General features: G+C 37.0%; 4 protein-coding genes across 11 annotated transcripts in view; 1 reads left to right on the top strand and 3 right to left on the bottom strand.

Moving 5' to 3' along the window:
* Positions 1-18,803, top strand: part of NF1 (neurofibromin 1) — a 105,255-nt gene that overhangs the window by 59,084 nt on the left and 27,368 nt on the right. For 7 of the 8 annotated variants that reach the window (XR_005933410.1, XM_030029418.2, XM_041126844.1 and 4 more), the window contains 3 exons: positions 16,196-16,628; positions 16,871-17,211; positions 17,956-18,158. Coding sequence is in view for 7 of the 8 variants with exons in the window: in XM_030029418.2 (XP_029885278.1) it covers positions 16,196-16,628; positions 16,871-17,211; positions 17,956-18,158 (977 nt within the window). In the remaining variant the exon portion in view is untranslated. The remainder of the gene's footprint in view (positions 1-16,195; positions 16,629-16,870; positions 17,212-17,955; positions 18,159-18,803) is intronic. The other variant, XM_041126846.1, reaches the window with a different exon arrangement.
* Positions 792-5,913, bottom strand: OMG (oligodendrocyte myelin glycoprotein). The gene is made up of 2 exons (XM_030029420.2): positions 4,495-5,913; positions 792-3,756 (listed from the first exon to the last, which is right to left on the bottom strand). Exon 2 carries the CDS (start codon positions 3,748-3,750, stop codon positions 2,431-2,433), a length of 1,320 nt encoding a protein of 439 aa, XP_029885280.1. The 5' UTR covers positions 3,751-3,756; positions 4,495-5,913; the 3' UTR covers positions 792-2,430.
* EVI2B (ecotropic viral integration site 2B) lies at positions 6,347-10,660 on the bottom strand. The gene is made up of 2 exons (XM_030029421.2): positions 8,921-10,660; positions 6,347-7,676 (listed from the first exon to the last, which is right to left on the bottom strand). Exon 2 carries the CDS (start codon positions 7,643-7,645, stop codon positions 6,746-6,748), a length of 900 nt encoding a protein of 299 aa, XP_029885281.1. The 5' UTR covers positions 7,646-7,676; positions 8,921-10,660; the 3' UTR covers positions 6,347-6,745.
* Positions 11,274-15,020, bottom strand: EVI2A (ecotropic viral integration site 2A). The gene is made up of 2 exons (XM_030029422.2): positions 14,807-15,020; positions 11,274-12,698 (listed from the first exon to the last, which is right to left on the bottom strand). The coding sequence occupies exon 2, from the start codon at positions 12,680-12,682 to the stop codon at positions 11,918-11,920; it is 765 nt and encodes a 254-aa protein (XP_029885282.1). The 5' UTR covers positions 12,683-12,698; positions 14,807-15,020; the 3' UTR covers positions 11,274-11,917.

The following is an 18,803-nucleotide window of genomic DNA, read 5'->3' as shown; positions in this document are numbered from 1 at the left end:
TCATAGCACCTCATTTTGTGATCTCTGTCCTACCTTGCAAGCTAAGCTGCTTTAAACTGTGTGGGATGAAACCATATGGATGAGATAATTCTAGGAAGTACCTAGTTCTGAACATAAGTAGGTTGATACTGTTTTATAGTCAGTCAGTACTTGCAAATACATTGACTGTCCAAAGAGAGCAGCAGGCAGTGACATTTTTTTAATACTGGTCCTAGTTAGTGGAATCTATCAGTTCATGTCAGATGATTTAACCTGGGGAAAATATATGGAACTTGTGCAAGTGGGCAACTCTTTCAGACTGCTGGTAGCCACTTTATATAATGAGGCGCTTGCACTGGCTGTTGAAGGTTACCATGCACATATTGCTTACGGTCTAGCTTGTCTAAACTTTCACTTGGATAACTAATCCCTGTCTACCTAAAACATATATGTCAGTCTTTGGTTTCGGGGGTTTTTTAAGTTTTCTGTCCTATTAAACATGGAGAATCTTTTTTTTTGAGAGGGAGAAAGAGCTGCCTTTTTCTAGTAGATAGAGTGCCTTAGATGTTTGCAAGTTCTAAAGGGTAGGAAGGGGAAGTGTAAACCCTATGTAACTATTATCAGCTTATCAATAAACAATATTCAGGGTACAGCGGTATTAAAGTAATACAATTTGATTTAACCATAATTTCCCCCCATAAGACATGAAGATTGAGCCAAATGTCTGCTTGAAATGGGTTTGTATAATAAAATATTACCTATTCGGTGTTATTACTACACTTATTTGAAAAGAAGCACCGTCACTAATTCAGTTCAATACAAACGTAACTTTATTTTTACTTAAATGCCAATGAAATAACTGTACAAATTCATTGTGTAACATTTACTGTTAGAAATTAAAACACATTTCTGGTTATAGAAATACTGTTCACAATTGCAAAGTTGTGATTTCTCTGATACCAGTGGTTGTAAATGGTCTACAGCCCTCATTGACACCTAGGAGAAATAGGTAGAGGACTCCAGTCTCAGTAGTGAGGTTTTCTGGGTTTTGCAGCACCTTCATGCTACAATAACTGGAAATTAAATGGCCTGAAATGAATGGAAAACTTTGTATAAAGATTTGTAATATTAAGTGAATAATACTTTTTCAATGAACTTGTTCTTCAGTTTTCATTTCATGCTGTTTGCAAAACTTCATCTGTAGTATATCAAGTACCTTTGCCACATAGTTTAAATTATTTTCCTAGAGTGGACAGAACCATGCGTGCAACTATTTCTACTCACTGATGGTGCAGGTGTCAAGGAGAATAGCATTCATGCTCATCCTTATAAAGCAAGGATTTGGGCATGTTCAATGCCATGGACTGAATTAATTTTTTTTTCAGTCACAAGATTCAAGGACTGTTTCAATGACAGCTTGACAACTAATTGCTTAATTGATTTGTTACATAACTGGCCTTAGAAATTGGCTGGTATTTCATTTTACTGATTAAAAAGTAGTAGTTTGATACATTCTGGCTGATTTGCAATATTCTTTTGAGCATAATGTATTAACATTTCAGATTTTTGGATGTCACTTGAAATAAAGTTAAGGAGTTCCCTTTCATTATATTTGTGTAGATAACTCCTCATTGTTGGAGAGTGTCATGGCATTGAACATCTTTTGTTTTCCTCTACTTTTATCTTTTTTTTTTTTTTTTTTTAATATGGAGTGAGAAATAACTTGCCTGCAATCTCTAAGTCAAGACAGAGCAAAAAGAGATATCAGCCCCTACCACTTTTCCCATGCTGAAGTTGGACCATGTTGCCTTCTCAGTTTACACCCTCTTAGTAGACATCATGGCATTGTCATATTTAATTCTTAAATTCAAAACTGTTGTTCTTCATATTTAAAATATCCTAATACATATGAAGCAAACATAGATACACATGCTAGCAATTTTTCTCAGGAATAACTTCTGATTAGTGAAAGAGCTAGGTTTAGTTCCTTTATTTTTTCCCTTCCTTTTGCATGTCGTCATAACTTACAAGGAATCTGTGCTGCTATATTACAAGAATTGCTCACTGGCAAGTCAAGCAAGACAATGCAGATATGATACAGGCCTTCTATTTTTTTCCAGTTGTTTAATGACAAAATAATACATAAAATCAGTACTTAAAATTCTGATGTTTTATTCTGTGCAAGTAAAATTAAAAATTTAAATACAAAATAAGCACATTTTTAAAAACAAAATCAAGGTTAGTTTTACTCAATTAAGACATATTAAAATAAGTAGCAGCTTAGTATCAAGACATTAGTGTGCACTTCTTTAATTAAGAACTGTTATTTTCTTTAGATCAGAGTCAGAACTTCGAATTTCTTGTATGTTGGTTCATTATTTCAACTGGATGTCTTAACTCCAGCTATGTATCACAGGAATAAACTGAATAATTTTCACAAGGTACAAGCCCTTAGCCAATAAACATTGCCACTGCATTAAGCATTACAACATAAAACAAATACATGTCACAGATACTTGCTTTGGAGGGCACATGAGTATTCAAAATATTTGTAGTGGATTCCTCTTTCCTTAAGGTAGCAGTTGTGCTTTGAGGCATTTTGGAGTAGTTTGTTGGCATTCCACTGGTGATGCTTAAAGTCATAGGAGTAGTGGCTGATCCTGTTGAACGAGTCAGGCTTGAGTTCACCTCGGTTGAATCTTTGATGTACATTGTGTGTGTGGCCGCTGCTTCTTGAGAACTAACCTTCCTAGTTGTCAGATCTTCTGGGTAGAGGAGCAGTGGTCGGTCTGTGCTCGTAAACACTACAGTTTGGCTTAAGGTTGCCAAGGTAGTAACTTCCTTAGCTTTAAATTGTTTATGCATTTTTGTCATTTTGGTCGGTTCTGTTGCCACTGGAGAAGTAGCTTTGTCTGCTGCCTTCATTCCTTTAATCATGAGGCTAGAGTCTATAACTGTGGGAGCCGCTGAAGTTGGTGTGGCATCCATCCAAAGCACAGATTGATTAGCACAGGGAGCCCCTATAACATTGGCAGCTGTTCCCTGCACCCATTTAAGCAAATAGGGGATATTTTGTTTGTCACTGCAGGACCATGGGTTGTTATATAGTGTTACCACTTGCAGCTGAAGGAGCTGGTCAAAAGCTTTTTCGGGAATGTATGTGAACTTGTTGTTGTGCAGGTAGAGGCTTGTAAGGTGTTGTAGTCTCACCAGTGTTCCTGGAAGTATCTGGGACAAGAAGTTATTGGATAGATCCACCGTCTCTATGTTGTAGGGCATATTGGTTGGAACTGTCCAAAGTTTGTTGCTACTGAGATTGAGAAACTTGAGACTGCTCAGTGTGTTGTTGATCAGAACAGCTCTTTCCACCATATTCCTGGAAACATCGAGCACTTTAAGATTCCACTGGTAAGCTGTATCAAGTTTCTGAAGAACTTTAATGTTGTTGTTTATGGCATATAATTCCCATAAGGACTTGGGCAGATGAGCAGGAACATTCTTGAGCCAATTATTTGAAATATCAAGGGTCCTCAAATTGGTGAATCTCGTCAGCTGATGATCGAGATCTACAAACTGGTTAAAGGACAGATTTAAATATGTAATGTTGTCTTGAAGTCCATGTGGCAGTATAGTTAAGTTTCTGCCTGAACAGTCCACATTCCTGTCGTTTCCTGAGCATGTACAGTTAGAAGGACAGATACCCAAAACAGTGGGTATGAAAAACAGAAGGACCAGCAGACAGGTAGATGTATTCAATATCTGGTATTCCATTGTTGCCTGAAAACAAATATACCAAAATGACACCCTTTAAATCCATGTAATATATTTTATTTCTTTATAAGGGTTGTCTTTGCAATGGCCACTTGCAGGAGAAATTAAGTAAAAATATCAATAAACCCCTTTGTGGCATGGTCCTTTTTAGAATTGTTCAAGAGAGACTTTACAAAGCATCCCTTCATAGACTGTCATGTTGTCTGGCAGAATGAGACTTGTTTTTTCATCTCCCTTTCCCCCTCAAGCTCAAATGAGGGCTTTCTTCCGAAAATGCAAGTCTCTTCCAAATGTTATACAATGTCTGCTTCTTGTTTTTAGTGATTTCAAGCCTATATTATGTTTGGAATAATGTGTTCTTTTATACAGGATGAAAAAATGGCTGTCAACTGGATCTGCTTTACAAATCTCTGCAGTAATGTAGCAGTCCCCCCCCATACATGCATGCTATTTGCTTAAGTAGAATTGGTTAAAATACATCTTAAACTGTTAGGAATTTAGTTTGAACCCCAAATTCCATGTTCATGCTATCATGCACATTATTATTTTTCCTTATTATAGTGTTAATTACATTCTCAAAGCTGCTAACACATGTTTGAAAGCTGGATTAATGTTAGTAAGAAATCTCTGACACTGCAGCAAATTTCTGGTGCAAGCATCTGTCATAAACTAATAATTTCTTTCTTATTTCTGTCTTTATTGTTGTAGTAGGTTTTTGTGATTAAAAACAAAAAACAAACTTACCGTAATCTCTTCTGCAATATCAGCACATCATTTCTGTGAAAGATTTAAGCTTAGAGGTCGTCTTGTTCTAGAGAGTAGCTACAGTTGCTGTCTGTGGATTGTGCTTGCCTCTTCAGCTGCATCGTATTGCTGCTAGCTGGGGCTCTGCAACCACCTGATCTGCACTACATTGGAGGACTGCAGAGCTGTCGTTGGTGCTGACTCAAATTTATTGCGAAGCGAGCATATTCAATAAAATAGTTGGTTGTTATAATTTGAATTGGTTAACTTCTCCGTTTCTATATTTTATGCTATGTTAATGCCTCAAAACATAACATGTAAGATTGCCTACATAAACAGTACCGAATGAAATTTCTGTAGGCTATTTTAGCTTAAGCTGTGATTCCATTTAAATGTTCCTATTTAAAAAGTCATGTTAAGTTGTGTTCTTTTTTACCTTAGGTTAACCTCTCCTCCTGTAATAAAGGTTAATGTTAATTTAGGCTTCCTATCTTAAGCTTTTTTAAGCTATGCTGCCAGAATATCTTTTCATCATTTTAAAATACTTGGTTTTCTGCTCCTCAGATCAGGCTGTCACTATATTGTCAGGTATAATATAGCTCAGCTTGTAGGATTTTACAGATTTCTATAGGTAATCTGTATCTGAATTTCTCAAAACAATATGGTAAGAGTGGATATAGTTTATAATGCTGTTAATTTTAACATGGTGTAACGCAACAACCCTTAAAAAAAATCTTTGCGTAATTGGAATGTTGTTCTTAAGGCATACACAGTCATATAGCTTATATAAAGAGTAAGAAAAAATTGTAAATATCTCTTCCTACGTCCATTGTATGCACAGCAGCCTAGAATTGCATTTGCATAACTTATTACTTTAATTTTTAGTGGTAATTTAAAGATTTTGAAGTTTATTGTTATAATATGTGCTAACATGTGCTCTGTGCAACATCCACAGATACATTCTCTCCCCAGGCAAACTCAAAACTACAAACTCTTTGCCATTTTGCAGACATGTCATGGAAAGCTAGCTTCAGCATCTAGCAGCTTCTTTCTATAAATCTAAACGTTCAATACTGGTTTAAAAAAAAAGGAAATTAATTTGACTCTAAGACCTCTCTCCTACTTCCCACTGAAAAGTTAGCTTATCAAAATGCATTTTTTTTTTTTAGACAGGACAGTGAGCTTCACTTGTACTCAGGGCCCAGAAAGGAACATGTAAAACACTTAGACACCTTGTATTAAAAGGAATCTGGCACCCACACAACATTAAATACATTTTTAAAGTTTATATTAATAATATTGAGGGCATTTTGAAAATACTGCTTCGGAGGAAGAAGTTAGTGAATGCGCACAACTGATTCTGCTAATCATTTGCCTGGGTGTTCTGCAAACTGTTTCTGTAAAAAATCTGTAAAAAAATTTATCTGTAAAAATCTGTAAAAATCCAAAGTATCTAGGTAAAAGAAAGCCTTTTTGTACTTGTTCTTCAAGTGTTTGGAGCCATTTCAGCTTTTTAGTGACCACTATATTAACTGTTTACTCGCACTGTTCTCTGCTTTACCAAACAATAGTGTGAAGCCACTGGAGGTTTTATACCAGTGAACTTTTTGGCAATACTTGATCTAAAGGAAATCTCATTGCTATTAGTAAAGAACAACTGATGGCTGTTAGGAGGATTTGTTTCAGGTACCTGTAATCCATTGTTACCAAGTTGTTGCCCAGTCATATGCAGAAAACGGGTCTTCGAATTAACGTTGATATGTATGCATGTCAAGGCCTTTAGACTTTGTTTTGAATTCAGAGGTTTGTATCTAAGCAATTATTCAGTTGTGCTTTAAGTGACCAAAACATCTTTGAATTAGAAAGCTTTATTAAAATGAACTTGAATTCATTGCATTCACTTATACAGCCTAGTAGAACAAACAATTTTTAGAAGCTGAGTCCCTCTAAAGCTGTACTGTTTCCTGAAAGCTCTGTGTTTATGTGTAGTTACGTGTGTGTATATACTGGCACACAAAGGTGTGCATACTCTGTTTTCTGTAATCTCCAAAATCTGGAATCACTAGTTACAAATAATTAGTGGGCACAATCCGTATTGTATTTTGTAATGATTTCCTTCAGGCAGAAGCAAGTTGTTGCCTTTTGTGAAAGCTGAAGTTAAGAAACACAGGGGAAATGCCCATGCTGTGGTCTCACTGTTCTTGCCTGCGTCAACTTCCCCTTTTTTTCAGTTATTTGAAGAATACTTCATTTAAGAAAAATGTGAAGTATGCTGGAAATCAGTTTTGGCAGTCTGCAAAGGGTGTTCTGGCTGGGGCAGTGGTTCTTGGCTCTCTTGACTATGTAACTCGGGTGGTGGGGGAAATTGTTGCTCTGTTTCTGAGTGAAACTCCTGGTGCTTGCTGAGATCCGAACTGTGGTCCTCTGTTGGTTCGCTGAGCCAGTCAGGTGGAGGTGGCAGGTCGGGGGATTCGGGTGATGCCGCTGGGTGAGGACCAGGGTCGGGTGCACAGCTTGCTGCCGCTGAGGTGGGAGCTGGAGACGCATCCGTGTTGGAAACTGAAATACCGGCTGCAGAGCAGGCTTCGGCTGGCGGAGGCAATTGCCGGTTTTCATTACTGGTAGTGCAGTGGGATGGTTTCTCTGATGCGGTGGGATCCTGCTGTAAGTTTGAGTCTTGCTTCAATTTCCAAGGCAACATAAATAAAACTGATGAACGTTTGGTAGTCTGGTCAGAGTCCATAAAGACATCTGGTACATCTCCATCTGCAAATGGAGAACGACCTGCCCAATTTGAATCAACTAGAACTGGCTTCTTGCAGCACTTCCACAGAAGAATTAAAATAATAGCTATTACCATACTAACCAAAATGATACCAATTATCAGTGCTGCTATCCAGCTTCCATCGCTAGGTTCTGCATGTGCTTTAGGGAACTGAGGTGGTGTCGCAACAGTCAGTGCTCTTCCAGATTTGTGTAAACTGGGTCCAGTTGCTTGCAACTGATGTAGAGGAGCTTTGTCTTCCACTGGGTTCCTGATACTGGTATATGCATTTCTTTTATTCATGGAAACATTTTGAGGTATTGCTGTAGAAAGTGATTTCCAGATTTCTCCATAGAAGAGAACCAGTATTACTTGGTTGCTGGCCATTTTTCTGTAGCCTCTTTAAATATGTCCTCTCCTGTAACAGGAATGAAATAGAACATATTAACTTGAAAATTGTGTGCGTTGTGTTGTTACGCTTTACTGACACCAGACAATTTTATGTTAATACTATAGTAGTGAAAATAATATTAGACCCAATGTTTAAAATTTCATGCCTGTTCCCATTTGCAAAGCAGGTTTGTCACTGACTTGACAACAGCAAGCAGATTTTCAACATTATTGATCATTCTAATTAAGTGACTTTTCTGAAGGGAACGTCGTGATTATTACCTTTTTTCACCTTATCAGAAAAAGGCATCAGCAGAGAAGCCCTAACAGTGTTTCAAAATAACATTTATCAATCATGTAAATGGTTATGGACCTGGAACAAAATATGAAACACTTGAGCAGTATTAACAACAGGATTGTCGTGGGTGAAGAAAATTGTCTTGTTTTGATGGATATAAGCTGAGACCTAAGTTTAAAGGGTCTTTACAGTTCTCTTAAACTTTTATTTCCTGTTCTTGCCTCTCTTCAGCAGTTAGGGGTAGAGCATATTAATTTTTAAGAAGTTTCCAAATACTGATGCTGTAATGGAACAGCACTTTAATGTTAAACTGTTTTTATAAATATATTCAGGCATGCGGAACGCTTTTTGTGATGGAGGAGATTGTGTTAATGTTAAGTTGTTGGCATGAAACAAATACCTTTTTTTTCCTGTACTGTTTAGAGTTCAGGTCTCTGAATGTCTCCGTATGAAATAAATGATATAAAATACATCCACTACATAGTGGTTTTTTTATCTGAAGTTACTTTCATGCAATTTGAGCTAATTTATTAGTTACTGTAATGCTAGTCATATGAAGCTGTTTCTGGGAAATTAATATGCATACATCTTTGTGGGTTTACAAATATGCAAAATTAAATTTCAGATGCAACAGTCTATAAACACATATGAGTAATAAATTAATGCTTCTTGAGAACATTATGATCTGAACTCTATAAGGTTTATAACAGTTAAAAATGATTCAATTTAATTTTTATTCTGCTCTTCTCAAAATATAGTTAAATAATACTTACATGTAGAGTTCATGATAGTTCATAGTAACAACATCAAACAACATGTGTTTGAAACCCTAATACTTTTAAGATACAGACATTCAACAAGAGCTTTGAAAACATCCTGAAGTCAGGACATACACAGTGCTGTACACAGTACGGTTCCATTTCAAACCAAATAATACAAATATTAAGCTTTTCCATCTTGAAGTTGATTCTTACCTGCACATTTATCTTCTATCGGGCAAGCATCGTCTTATTTTTTTGTTTGAAGCCTTAGGAAGACAGACTGTGTGCTGAAAGTCAAGCAGCTTAAAATGGCTCGTTTCATGTTGAAGTAGGTTTCTGCAGCTGAAGAGGAAGTTTACCAACACTTGCTTCAGGAAGTGTCAAGAGTGGGGAGATTACTAAGAGCCCTATCTCGGAGTTTGCATGCTTTATGAGCAAACTTTTCAGCTCTGCCATTTTTATAGAACTCAAATTTTGTGGCTTTTGCCCAGTATGTGCCTATTATGTAGAAATTCATAAATACTTGTTTGCCTGTCTTTGTTGTAAATAGTTACAGTTACTTCTGTGCGAGTCAAAAATTATGCAAGTTGGATTGGATTTGGATCTTACTGATTTAATTTCAGTGGTGGGTTTGGTGCAATGTCATAACTATTAGTGGAAAATCAACCTTAGGTTCATTACAGTGAGTCATAGAAAGCTATCTGATCACAGGATGCTGGCTTGCTTATGCATCTTCATTTGTGCAGTTGCATTAAAAGGCAGATAACTACAGATTTCATCCTTCTCCGGCCCTCCCCTGTTATTTTTCTGTCTGGATGACTTTGGTACCTGCTACCATCATTAATGGAGGGCTGTGCTCTCTGAGCAGCTGTTCTCCCACTGTCTGTCTGTGTCCATACCATTTAGTGTAACCCAAACTACTTTCTTTTGCCTCCTTGAGCATTTTTGCCTAGAAAGGCTGCCTGGCAAAAAGAAACATGCACAAATATGTCCTCACGGCATTTTGCAAGTGTGTTCTGCCAGTGTGCCAAGTAGCTACTGCCAGATCCTTCTGCAGCTTTTCGTCTCCTCCTGCTTTTCCTGTTGTGCCTCTCTTCTGATTGCATGAGTTTTCTTTTTCAGACTCTCCCTGCTCCTGCAGCAAACACAAATCCTGATCCCATACTCACACTATAACTCCTAATTTCTTGTCTGATTCCTTTATCTCATCCCCATTCTTTTCAACCCTCATAGTCTCCACCTATCTTTTGCCACAGTTCCCACCTCATTGGCAGTTCTTCTTCCTTCCTGTTTTTCCTTCCTTCCACTGGTATGATCCTGGTTCTTTCCTTTTTTGCCTGCTTTTTTCATGATACTGCTGGTTTACCCCTTTAATCTGCTGCCTGCTGACAATTTACTGTGTTCCTGTATGCAGACTGGCTAGCTCTTAGAGATTCATTCTCCTGTTTTAGTTCTGTTACCTTCCTAGCTGTGAGCAGTTTTATACCAGGTTAGATTCTCACATTTGCTGCCTGAGATTCTTTTTTTAGTACTTGCACAGCCTCTGCTGTTGCCTCCTGTGCTTGTGGTCATTTTGGGGATGGAAAAGGTAACCGCAATGCAGCATCCCCCAAGCCTGCCCTTCAGCTCTCTGTCACCAATGTCAGATGTTCTCAGTTCATCTCCTAAGCACTAGGTTATCATCACTGGTCTTGTCACAGTTTGCCCTTACTCTTCTCACCTTTCTCCTCATGTTTTAGAAATGCCTGACGTAATCCCTTGTCCACCCATTCTACTTGTGTGTTGTGCCTCATCCCTTTGAGCGCTAAGGTCTGAATATGTAGTTTATGGCAGATTCATTGGAATTTGCCCTGTATTTTCTTTTTTTACTAATGACTCCCAGTTCTGGGCTAAGCTTGCAAACTCTTTCCAACTTTATCTTCCTTACTACAGAAACCACCTTTGATATGGGCAGTTGCATTATTTTAGCTCTTGCACTCTTGGCTTCCATGATACTGTCTTCTTGGTTCTCTTTTGCTTCTTTACTTGCCCTTTCAGCTAAGTTTATGGGTGATGTAATGGAATATGAATTGGGGATTCAGTCATGTCCTGGTTCTTTCAAACTCATACAACCATCTCTTGTGTCAAAAATGTTTATTACAGATGCACAGGATGTTTAGAGCTTTGTCATTATGCAGTTTTAGCACTTGTAACCATGGTGCAACAGATCATCTTCCACCCAAGAAGTAGCCTGTGAAAAGCTTCTCGTGTTTCCTTAAAATAACAAAGCTCTGCTGTAGTGAGACCAGACACAGACATCTCCTCAGAAATATGGGAAAATCAGGTCTATATGAGAATAAAGAAGCTAAAAGTTTTGGTAGTTTGGAAGAAATTTTTGGCATGTTCCAATTGGTTGTATTAGGACAAAGTGGAGTGTGTTTCCATGATGCAAGAAATCACAGCTAGCCATCAGAGAAGACCTTTACTGACCTTCAGCAAATGTTATAGGAATATAATATTCCAAAATGCCTTGTGTAATATTTTTTGTAATGTTTTGAGTTAGAGAAATAGTATCACAGAAGTCATATTATTTGAAAACTGATGTTGCTAGTTTATTGGAGGTAACAAATTGAAACAGTTTTCATATTCTAACATATAATACAAACTTCATATATTCATACACAAAGTTGAAACATAATAAATATGATTCAAATCTCTATCTGGTTTAAAAGCAATTAAGCTGCTGTAAGAAGTTCTTGATGGAAAAACCTGAAAGGGCATTTTGAGAGGGACTAGTTCCTGATTCAGTAATTGCATCAAAGTTGTGACTGAATTATGGTTTTCTTAAAAAAGCAACTTGGTTATACCTGTGTAGCACCTTATGGCATGGTATATTTATTAGACTAACAGTCCTTTCCTTTTTTCCCCCCTAATGATCTTTGAGAGTGGGCAGACTTCTGTCCTTTTGTTTTATTCCATTCAGCCCCTGTCACCATGATTTCTGGTCAAAGGAGTAAAACCGGTCTTGACACTATAGAAAGCTGTTTAATACAATCTTACTCCCTTCTAGATCTACAAGTTGCTATAGCATTCCCACTATCATAAAAGGAAAAACCTTAAGATCTGAATTTAGTTTTCCTGTGTTAGAATTCTTGTTGTTACTTGAAAGCTCAGTTTTTGCCTTATATTAATGACATAAAGGCAACAGATGAGTTTTTACCTGAGTATGAATTAAATCTCAACTACAAAATTGGTTAAAATGGGTTTGTGTGACTTTGATGGTTCTTTGTTTTCCTGTTCGTTATCTATTTCCTTAGTGAGTTTCTCAGTAGTTTCATGTTTGGTTTTCCTTTGGATTGCAGCATCTCTCCCTGATATTAAGTCTTGCATTATCGAGTCAGTTCCAGTTGTCTCCTTAGGCATCCTCTGCCACGTTCCTGCTGCAGTTGGCCATAAACTGTTAGTTGCCAGAATATCACCATTGCTCCTGGGCCTACGTTTTCCTTGCTGAGTTTTTTTGAGATATGACATTTTGTTTGCTATTACAACTGTCGACAGAAATAAGAAGGTGCAGATAAGCACAAGTACTGCTATTATAATGAAGCAAATCAGTATAAGAGACTTATTGTATTCACATGTTTCTTTTGTCATTGTACTCTTGGGTTTGCTGGTATTCCTAGGTCCTGCAGTGGCAGAAACAGCACTTCTGGCAGGGGAAGATGTTGAATTTCGGGCCATTGTGGAGGATAAGGATTGCAGGGTACTTGTCTGCATTTCGGAAATAGTCATTTTGCTGCTGAAATTGGTGCTCAGAGGAGAATTTGTATTGGCTTCCATTATATTCTGGCTTCCGCTTAGGTTTTGGCTGATAGGATTCCAGGTTTCATTTACAACCCTAGGATAATCAGTATGGTTTGCACTTGCTTGCAGACACAAAGAAAAGATTATTGTGACAGGGAAGGCAAAGCGTAGCTTACTATGTCTCTTTGTCTTCATCTTCCTATTTGGTCACCTACAAAAATACAAATTATGGTATTAGTTTAGTAAATGCTAGCTCTTAGACGTTTGAATCAGACTTCTCAGGGAATAGTAGGCAGCAGCCTTTTTGATGAAAAAAATATGTAACTTGACCCCGTTTCTAGTGGATATAGGCGGACGAGTTCAAGCAGTTGGTATTCTGAAAGAATAGGTTGTCCCAAACTTCTGACAGTTTGAGGTTTATAGAAAATATATGAAGATTAAAAAAGAATATAGAGCAGAAAGGAAGGTGTTTCCTCAAAGTACCCAGTGATGTAGAGGCAGACTCTGTGGTAGTTCCTCCTCTTTAAAGCTGGCCATATTACAACTTTTAAGTTCATCACTTCTGTTTTTACACAGTGAAAGGAGAAACCCATGTAAAGTTTACAGATTACTGCGTCTTACTCGCCTGTATTCCCCTGAATGTGGGAAATGTAACCGTGCCTGTAAAGATGATCGAGTGAAAAACTTTAATCTAAAATGTTCCTGTAAGTGACAGCAGTAACTTATTTTAATTGTTTATATTTCTTAGCACAGCTGTCTGGAGTATTTCATAAATGCCTAGGAAAATCTTTGTTCTCTAATTTTTCTGCTTTATTATACAAAAGGCTATTTATCACAAATGTACTTCTCAAATTTTTCTCATAAACATGCTACAGATTGTGACATTTTCTTTAAAATGCCTGAGTTAATTATGCAAATGATATTACCATTAGTATGTTCTGTTTCACATTTTTTCTAGTATTCAAATTTGTACCTGTTGAATTTGTCTGGCGGACAGGAAACTGATCTTTAGGTTAGTCTGATACTAAGATAATAACCTCAAAATAATAGTGACAAATTAGACAAGCAGTGAACCACTTCACTGCTGCTACTTTGTCCAGTTTGCATGTGTCAGACATGTTCAGAGTTTTAAGGCTTATTATCCCATCCAATGTCTCACTTTCACCTGTCTCTCTCAGCAGAACAAAATGTTTCCTTTGAATGTTACAGAACCATGTTTGGTTCAAATATAAATACTGTAGAGAATGACCAAAAGTAACAGTGCTGTATTTTATAAATATATTTGTTCTTGAAGCTGTTACTTTAAAAGTAATGAAGCATATCTGTATGTTTGTAAGACTAGGTAATTTTGAAATATTCCAGACAATGTTTATTTTTATCATAGTCAAAAGTTAGCATGCCTACCAAAGAACTTAATATATTCACTCCCAAAAATCAGAGGGGTGAACTTGCCTATTTTGCAAAACCCAAATGGCAGTGTGTTGAACTGCTGAAGTCCTCCAGGAAAATGACGGAAGTGATATGCCTGGTATGTAACCAGGGAACAAACTCTGGGTGTCTCTCCTTACATGACAAAGGAGCAGCAAAATATAAATGTACCTTTTTTACTTGCAGTTCACCCATAACATAAAATTAGACTCCATTCTGAGATGAATCTTAGTTGTTAAGTTTGAATTATAAACCACCTTAGTAATCAACTACAGCTCAGGTAGAATTTTTATCTTTTTACGCTAAAGGTTGCCTGGAAGATGCCTTGTAGCTTACTTAAAAAAGGAAGAAAAGCAAAAACAGCAAAGCCTTTTTTTTTTGGAAACAAAACAACATTTCACATAAAGTTTCTGCATGACATGCAAAACTGAGATAATTTGCCAGTACAGATAGACTCCAACATTTAATGTTACTGTCGGAGAGTTGCAACTCTCTTTCTGCCCATTCCCTCCAAGACTACAGTAAGTCCAGTGTTAATTGTAGCATACTAGACCAGATGTGCTTTTCTTAAAAATAAACAAACTGATGTTGTTAAGGGCTTCACTTAAAATCATGAGAGGAAAGGAACTGATCATTAAAGAGCAACAACAGAGCTGAGTAGCGACTGTCACTGTTAATTCTTTGGAGTCTGATTGTGAATAACCTTTAACATTACTAAAAATACAGTTATATCAGCTTCCTTAATTCAGGTGGAGATAATATTTGTATAGATTGTTACTATTTTTGAGTTATTTGAACTTCTTTAAAAAAAACTTTTGCATATAATTTTCTAGAAAATCTAAGAAACTTTGAAGTGGAACTTAAAATAGGAGAAGGAAAATGTGTACTTACCTTGCCGAGATGTAGTCAAAAGAAAATTGGTGTTTCAGATATGTAGTCCTTTAACACTAAAATTTCTTTGTGCATATATTTGCTCTTAGGGTGCAAACGACCAATAATGTAAAGCAAGTAGATTTAGACAATGCTGGTATTTTTTAAGCAAATCTGTAACTGAAATTATATGTCGTTTACTCTAAGTGGAGAACTAAAACCACAGAGATGACACACTTCCTTTTTGTAACAACTATACCATGACACGTTAGAGGGGGAAAAACACCGACTTGCCCAAATTAGCTCTCAGAACAACAGGAAGTAACATGAGGGGAAAAAAGTATCCTCGGCAGACAAATATTCTATGTTCATGAAATTTATCTCCTCAGTTACCCTATGCTCAGGTGGTTTACCTCAGATGTTATCAAGAACAGTGTCCCAATACACTTAAAACTACATACATGCTTGCAATATTTATTAGCTCTTTCTGTAGCCTGTTGGCTTGCCTTGAAAGTGTTAATGCTAGCTTGAAACAGTGATAGGTATTTAAAAGTACCTTAGATGAGATGTTCATGAGCTACTGTTGAGTTTGATTTTTAATTAATTCTTCCTAGTAGAATTTTGTCTGCTGTGCTAGCTCTGGAGGCTTGGTTTGGGCAGTCCCATAAAATTCAGAGAATTGTTAAAGAGAACAAAAGGTTCTTAATATTTATATATTATCTGAATGTTTTTTTGGAAAGAGTTATTTTGTAGGCAAATCCTCTGTACTACTCAGAGGACTGACCATCCTTAGAAACACTCAACCAGGCATTAGAGTGCGCCACAGTATATAGCAAATGAAATGTATTTGACATCCTCAGAAAGTTGGTATGTGGATGCTTAATTAGTCTTAATTAAGACTTCTGAAATAAATGTATTTTTCCACATATAAAAATAGCTATAATTTGTATCTCTAAGGAGGTTAAGAAGTTAGTTTGAGGGACTTTTATTTTTAAAGAAACTCTGACCTCTTTTCCTGTAATCCAGTTTTGATCCAGTTGATGCACTGTTGCTCTCCAGCATGGATTTTATTTTTTCTTGTAGTTGAATGAACCTGCCTGTCTGGAGGTTGCTTGGCTGTGGTAGGTTGCGTGGCACTTGAAAATGGAAGTTGAGTTAAATCCCAAGTCAAGCTTCATCATCCTGGGCACTAAACTTGGCTGGAGTGTGAGCTATGACAGAATAGTAACAGATGCCTTTAGGCTGTAGCTGCCAGTCCAGTGTCATTGCTTTGGATCAATGGTATTTTTAGAACTGTGTGAAAGATCGGTCTGGTTTAGTGTAGTAGTAGTATGTGTAATACACCACTCAAATGTTTGTAACGTGGATCTAAAATGCAAACCCAACAACACCTGTCTTGTTTTCTTACAGATTCAAGACTGGTCAGATCAACGGAGATTTATTGATATACCATGTACTGCTAACTCTGAAGCCATACTATGCAAAGCCATATGAAATTGTAGTGGACCTCACACACGCTGGCCCCAGTAACCGCTTTAAAACAGACTTTCTTTCTAAATGGTTTGTAGTTTTTCCAGGCTTTGCTTATGAAAATGTCTCAGCAGTTTTTATTTATAACTGTAACTCTTGGGTCAGAGAATACACCAAATACCATGAAAGGCTCTTGACAGGTTTGAAAGGAAGCAAAAGGCTTATTTTCATAGACTCTCCAGGGAAACTGGCAGAGCACATCGAACACGACCAGCAGAAACTCCCAGCAGCTACCTTGGCTTTGGAGGAGGACTTGAAAGTGTTTCACAATGCTCTCAAGCTGGCTCATAAAGACACCAAAGTTTCTATTAAAGTAAGTCCTTTTAATGCTGTTTCTAGTGAATTGTTACATTTTTATAAGGATTTGAATATGATTTTACTGTCTTTTAATTTTCCTCTCCTGTCTTGAGGAGAAATCACAACTTATTAGTATGCCTCTTTAGGCAGCATAAAATTTCATACATTTATCTTTATAAAATCAGAAGTGTCGGACTTTTCTCTCTCTTTGTATTTTTAACAATAGGTGCTGAACCATTTTTCTATTCTCTTTTGAAGGTTGGGTCAACAGCTGTGCAGGTGACATCAGCAGAACGAACAAGAGTCCTGGGACAAACAGTGTTTTTAAATGATATATACTATGCCTCTGAAATTGAGGAAATATGTCTTGTTGATGAGAACCAGTTTACCTTAACTATTGCCAACCAAGGCACACCACTCACCTTCATGCATCAGGAGTGTGAAGCCATCGTTAGGTCCATCATTCATATACGGACACGGTGGGAGCTGTCACAACCAGACTCCATCCCTCAGCACACTAAAATTCGTCCTAAGGATGTCCCTGGAACACTACTGAACATAGCGCTGCTCAACCTGGGAAGCTCAGACCCCAGTTTGCGGTACAGATCTTTTAAATTAGTATCAACTTTGATAAAAAATGTGAATTCTTTCCAAGGTTTTCTTAGTGTTAGCAAATGTCTCTTGAACAAAACAATTTTTCTTTCACCACAGCTCCATAAAATGTACTTTTTAATATAAAGTAAGATTGGGTTTTCTGTAGGCGAAGAAAGGCATACGTACTGTCAGAGTAACTGAAGGCATGCAGGAAGCTTAATTTCTCTCTATAAGGAGAAATACTTCTGTTTTGCAATACATGTTTATTAGGTACATTTGATTTTCATCATGTTGAACTTCTTGTTTAACAGTGTGGGAGCTGTACCTCTTAGAGCAGGGTCTTTAATCTTGTCAGAAAGGACTACCTCAGACTGGGTGCTGGCTCAGTGGCAGCCTCTGGGGCCCTTGGCAGCTCAGGTGCACGTGGAAATATTTAAAATCTCCTGGAACTGAAAGCTGTTCTGAGAAGTCCAGTACAAAGTCCTTCAAGCATACTCTTTAACCTCATCAGAAATTGTTTAAAGCAAGTGGAGGAGTAATTTCTTTCATTTCTCCAAGGCAAATGTTTTTGTCTCTGAATCTTAACTGGTGCGGGGGAAAAGTTCAGGATTTAAATGTAATCTCTTATATAGCAGTATTGATTTGATTTTTAAAACATCAGTACTACCACTGTGATGCCTTGCTGTTATGCGTATATTTTAAAATGTACAAGAAAACTATTACAAGTCATGTTGCTTGCTTTGTTACAGGTCTGCTGCCTATAATCTTCTATGTGCCTTAACCTGTACCTTTAATTTAAAGATTGAGGGCCAGTTACTGGAAACTTCAGGTCTGTGTATTCCTGCCAACAACACACTATTTATTGTATCTATTAGTAAGACTCTTGCAGCTAACGAACCACACCTTACCTTAGAGTTCTTGGAAGAGTGTATTTCTGGATTTAGCAAATCTAGTAAGTAACACTAGTATTCCTTAATGCTAATCATGAATTTGAGAAGATTTACGTTGGTAGCTGTCTAGCTAAGTCAATTAAGCTTCCTCATGTTACTGAGTCACAGTAAGTTTAAATTGCAAATGTTTCTTAGAGCTGTTTTAGCTGTTTTCAAGATTATTCATTTATATAATACTCTGAAGCCAGGCAGTTTCACAAACTGGAATGGCATCTGTTGGAACAAAACCATTACTTTTCACATTTGAATGTGCCCTTTCCTTTCTCATGAAATAGATTTAAAAAAAAAAAGTAACTGCCTTTTAAAGTTTGAAATTAATGTTAAAACAAGTTTCACCAGACACTTCATTCGTTTAGAGGATTAAGTTCATTCAGAGAGATCACAATACAAATTATTTGTTTCATATCACTGTTGATAGTTTTGTACAGTGAGTATTTTAGATAGATCTCTATCAGGCTGTTACTAATTCACCAGAAGTAGAGATATTGCAGAACAAAAATAAAAATTTGAGGTCCATGATAGTGAAGGTTTAAGCTCTAGAGTATACATGAACAGAAGAGTTACAGGGTTCTTTAGTCATATCAAAATTAATCTTTTCAGACTGATTATCTCTCTCAATTGTACATCTGGTTCTGTTGCACTAGTTT

Source organism: Aquila chrysaetos, chromosome 10 (assembly GCF_900496995.4).
Source record: "Aquila chrysaetos chrysaetos chromosome 10, bAquChr1.4, whole genome shotgun sequence".
NCBI classification, from domain to species: Eukaryota; Metazoa; Chordata; class Aves; order Accipitriformes; family Accipitridae; genus Aquila; species Aquila chrysaetos.
This window is presented reverse-complemented; position numbering and strand designations above follow the sequence as displayed.

Excerpts from the sequence above, each read along its gene's own strand:
- OMG (XM_030029420.2), bottom strand. The coding sequence starts at position 3,750 with ATGGAATACCAGATATTGAATACATCTACCTGTCTGCTGGTCCTTCTG.
- EVI2B (XM_030029421.2), bottom strand. The coding sequence starts at position 7,645 with ATGGCCAGCAACCAAGTAATACTGGTTCTCTTCTATGGAGAAATCTGG.
- EVI2A (XM_030029422.2), bottom strand. The coding sequence starts at position 12,682 with ATGAAGACAAAGAGACATAGTAAGCTACGCTTTGCCTTCCCTGTCACA.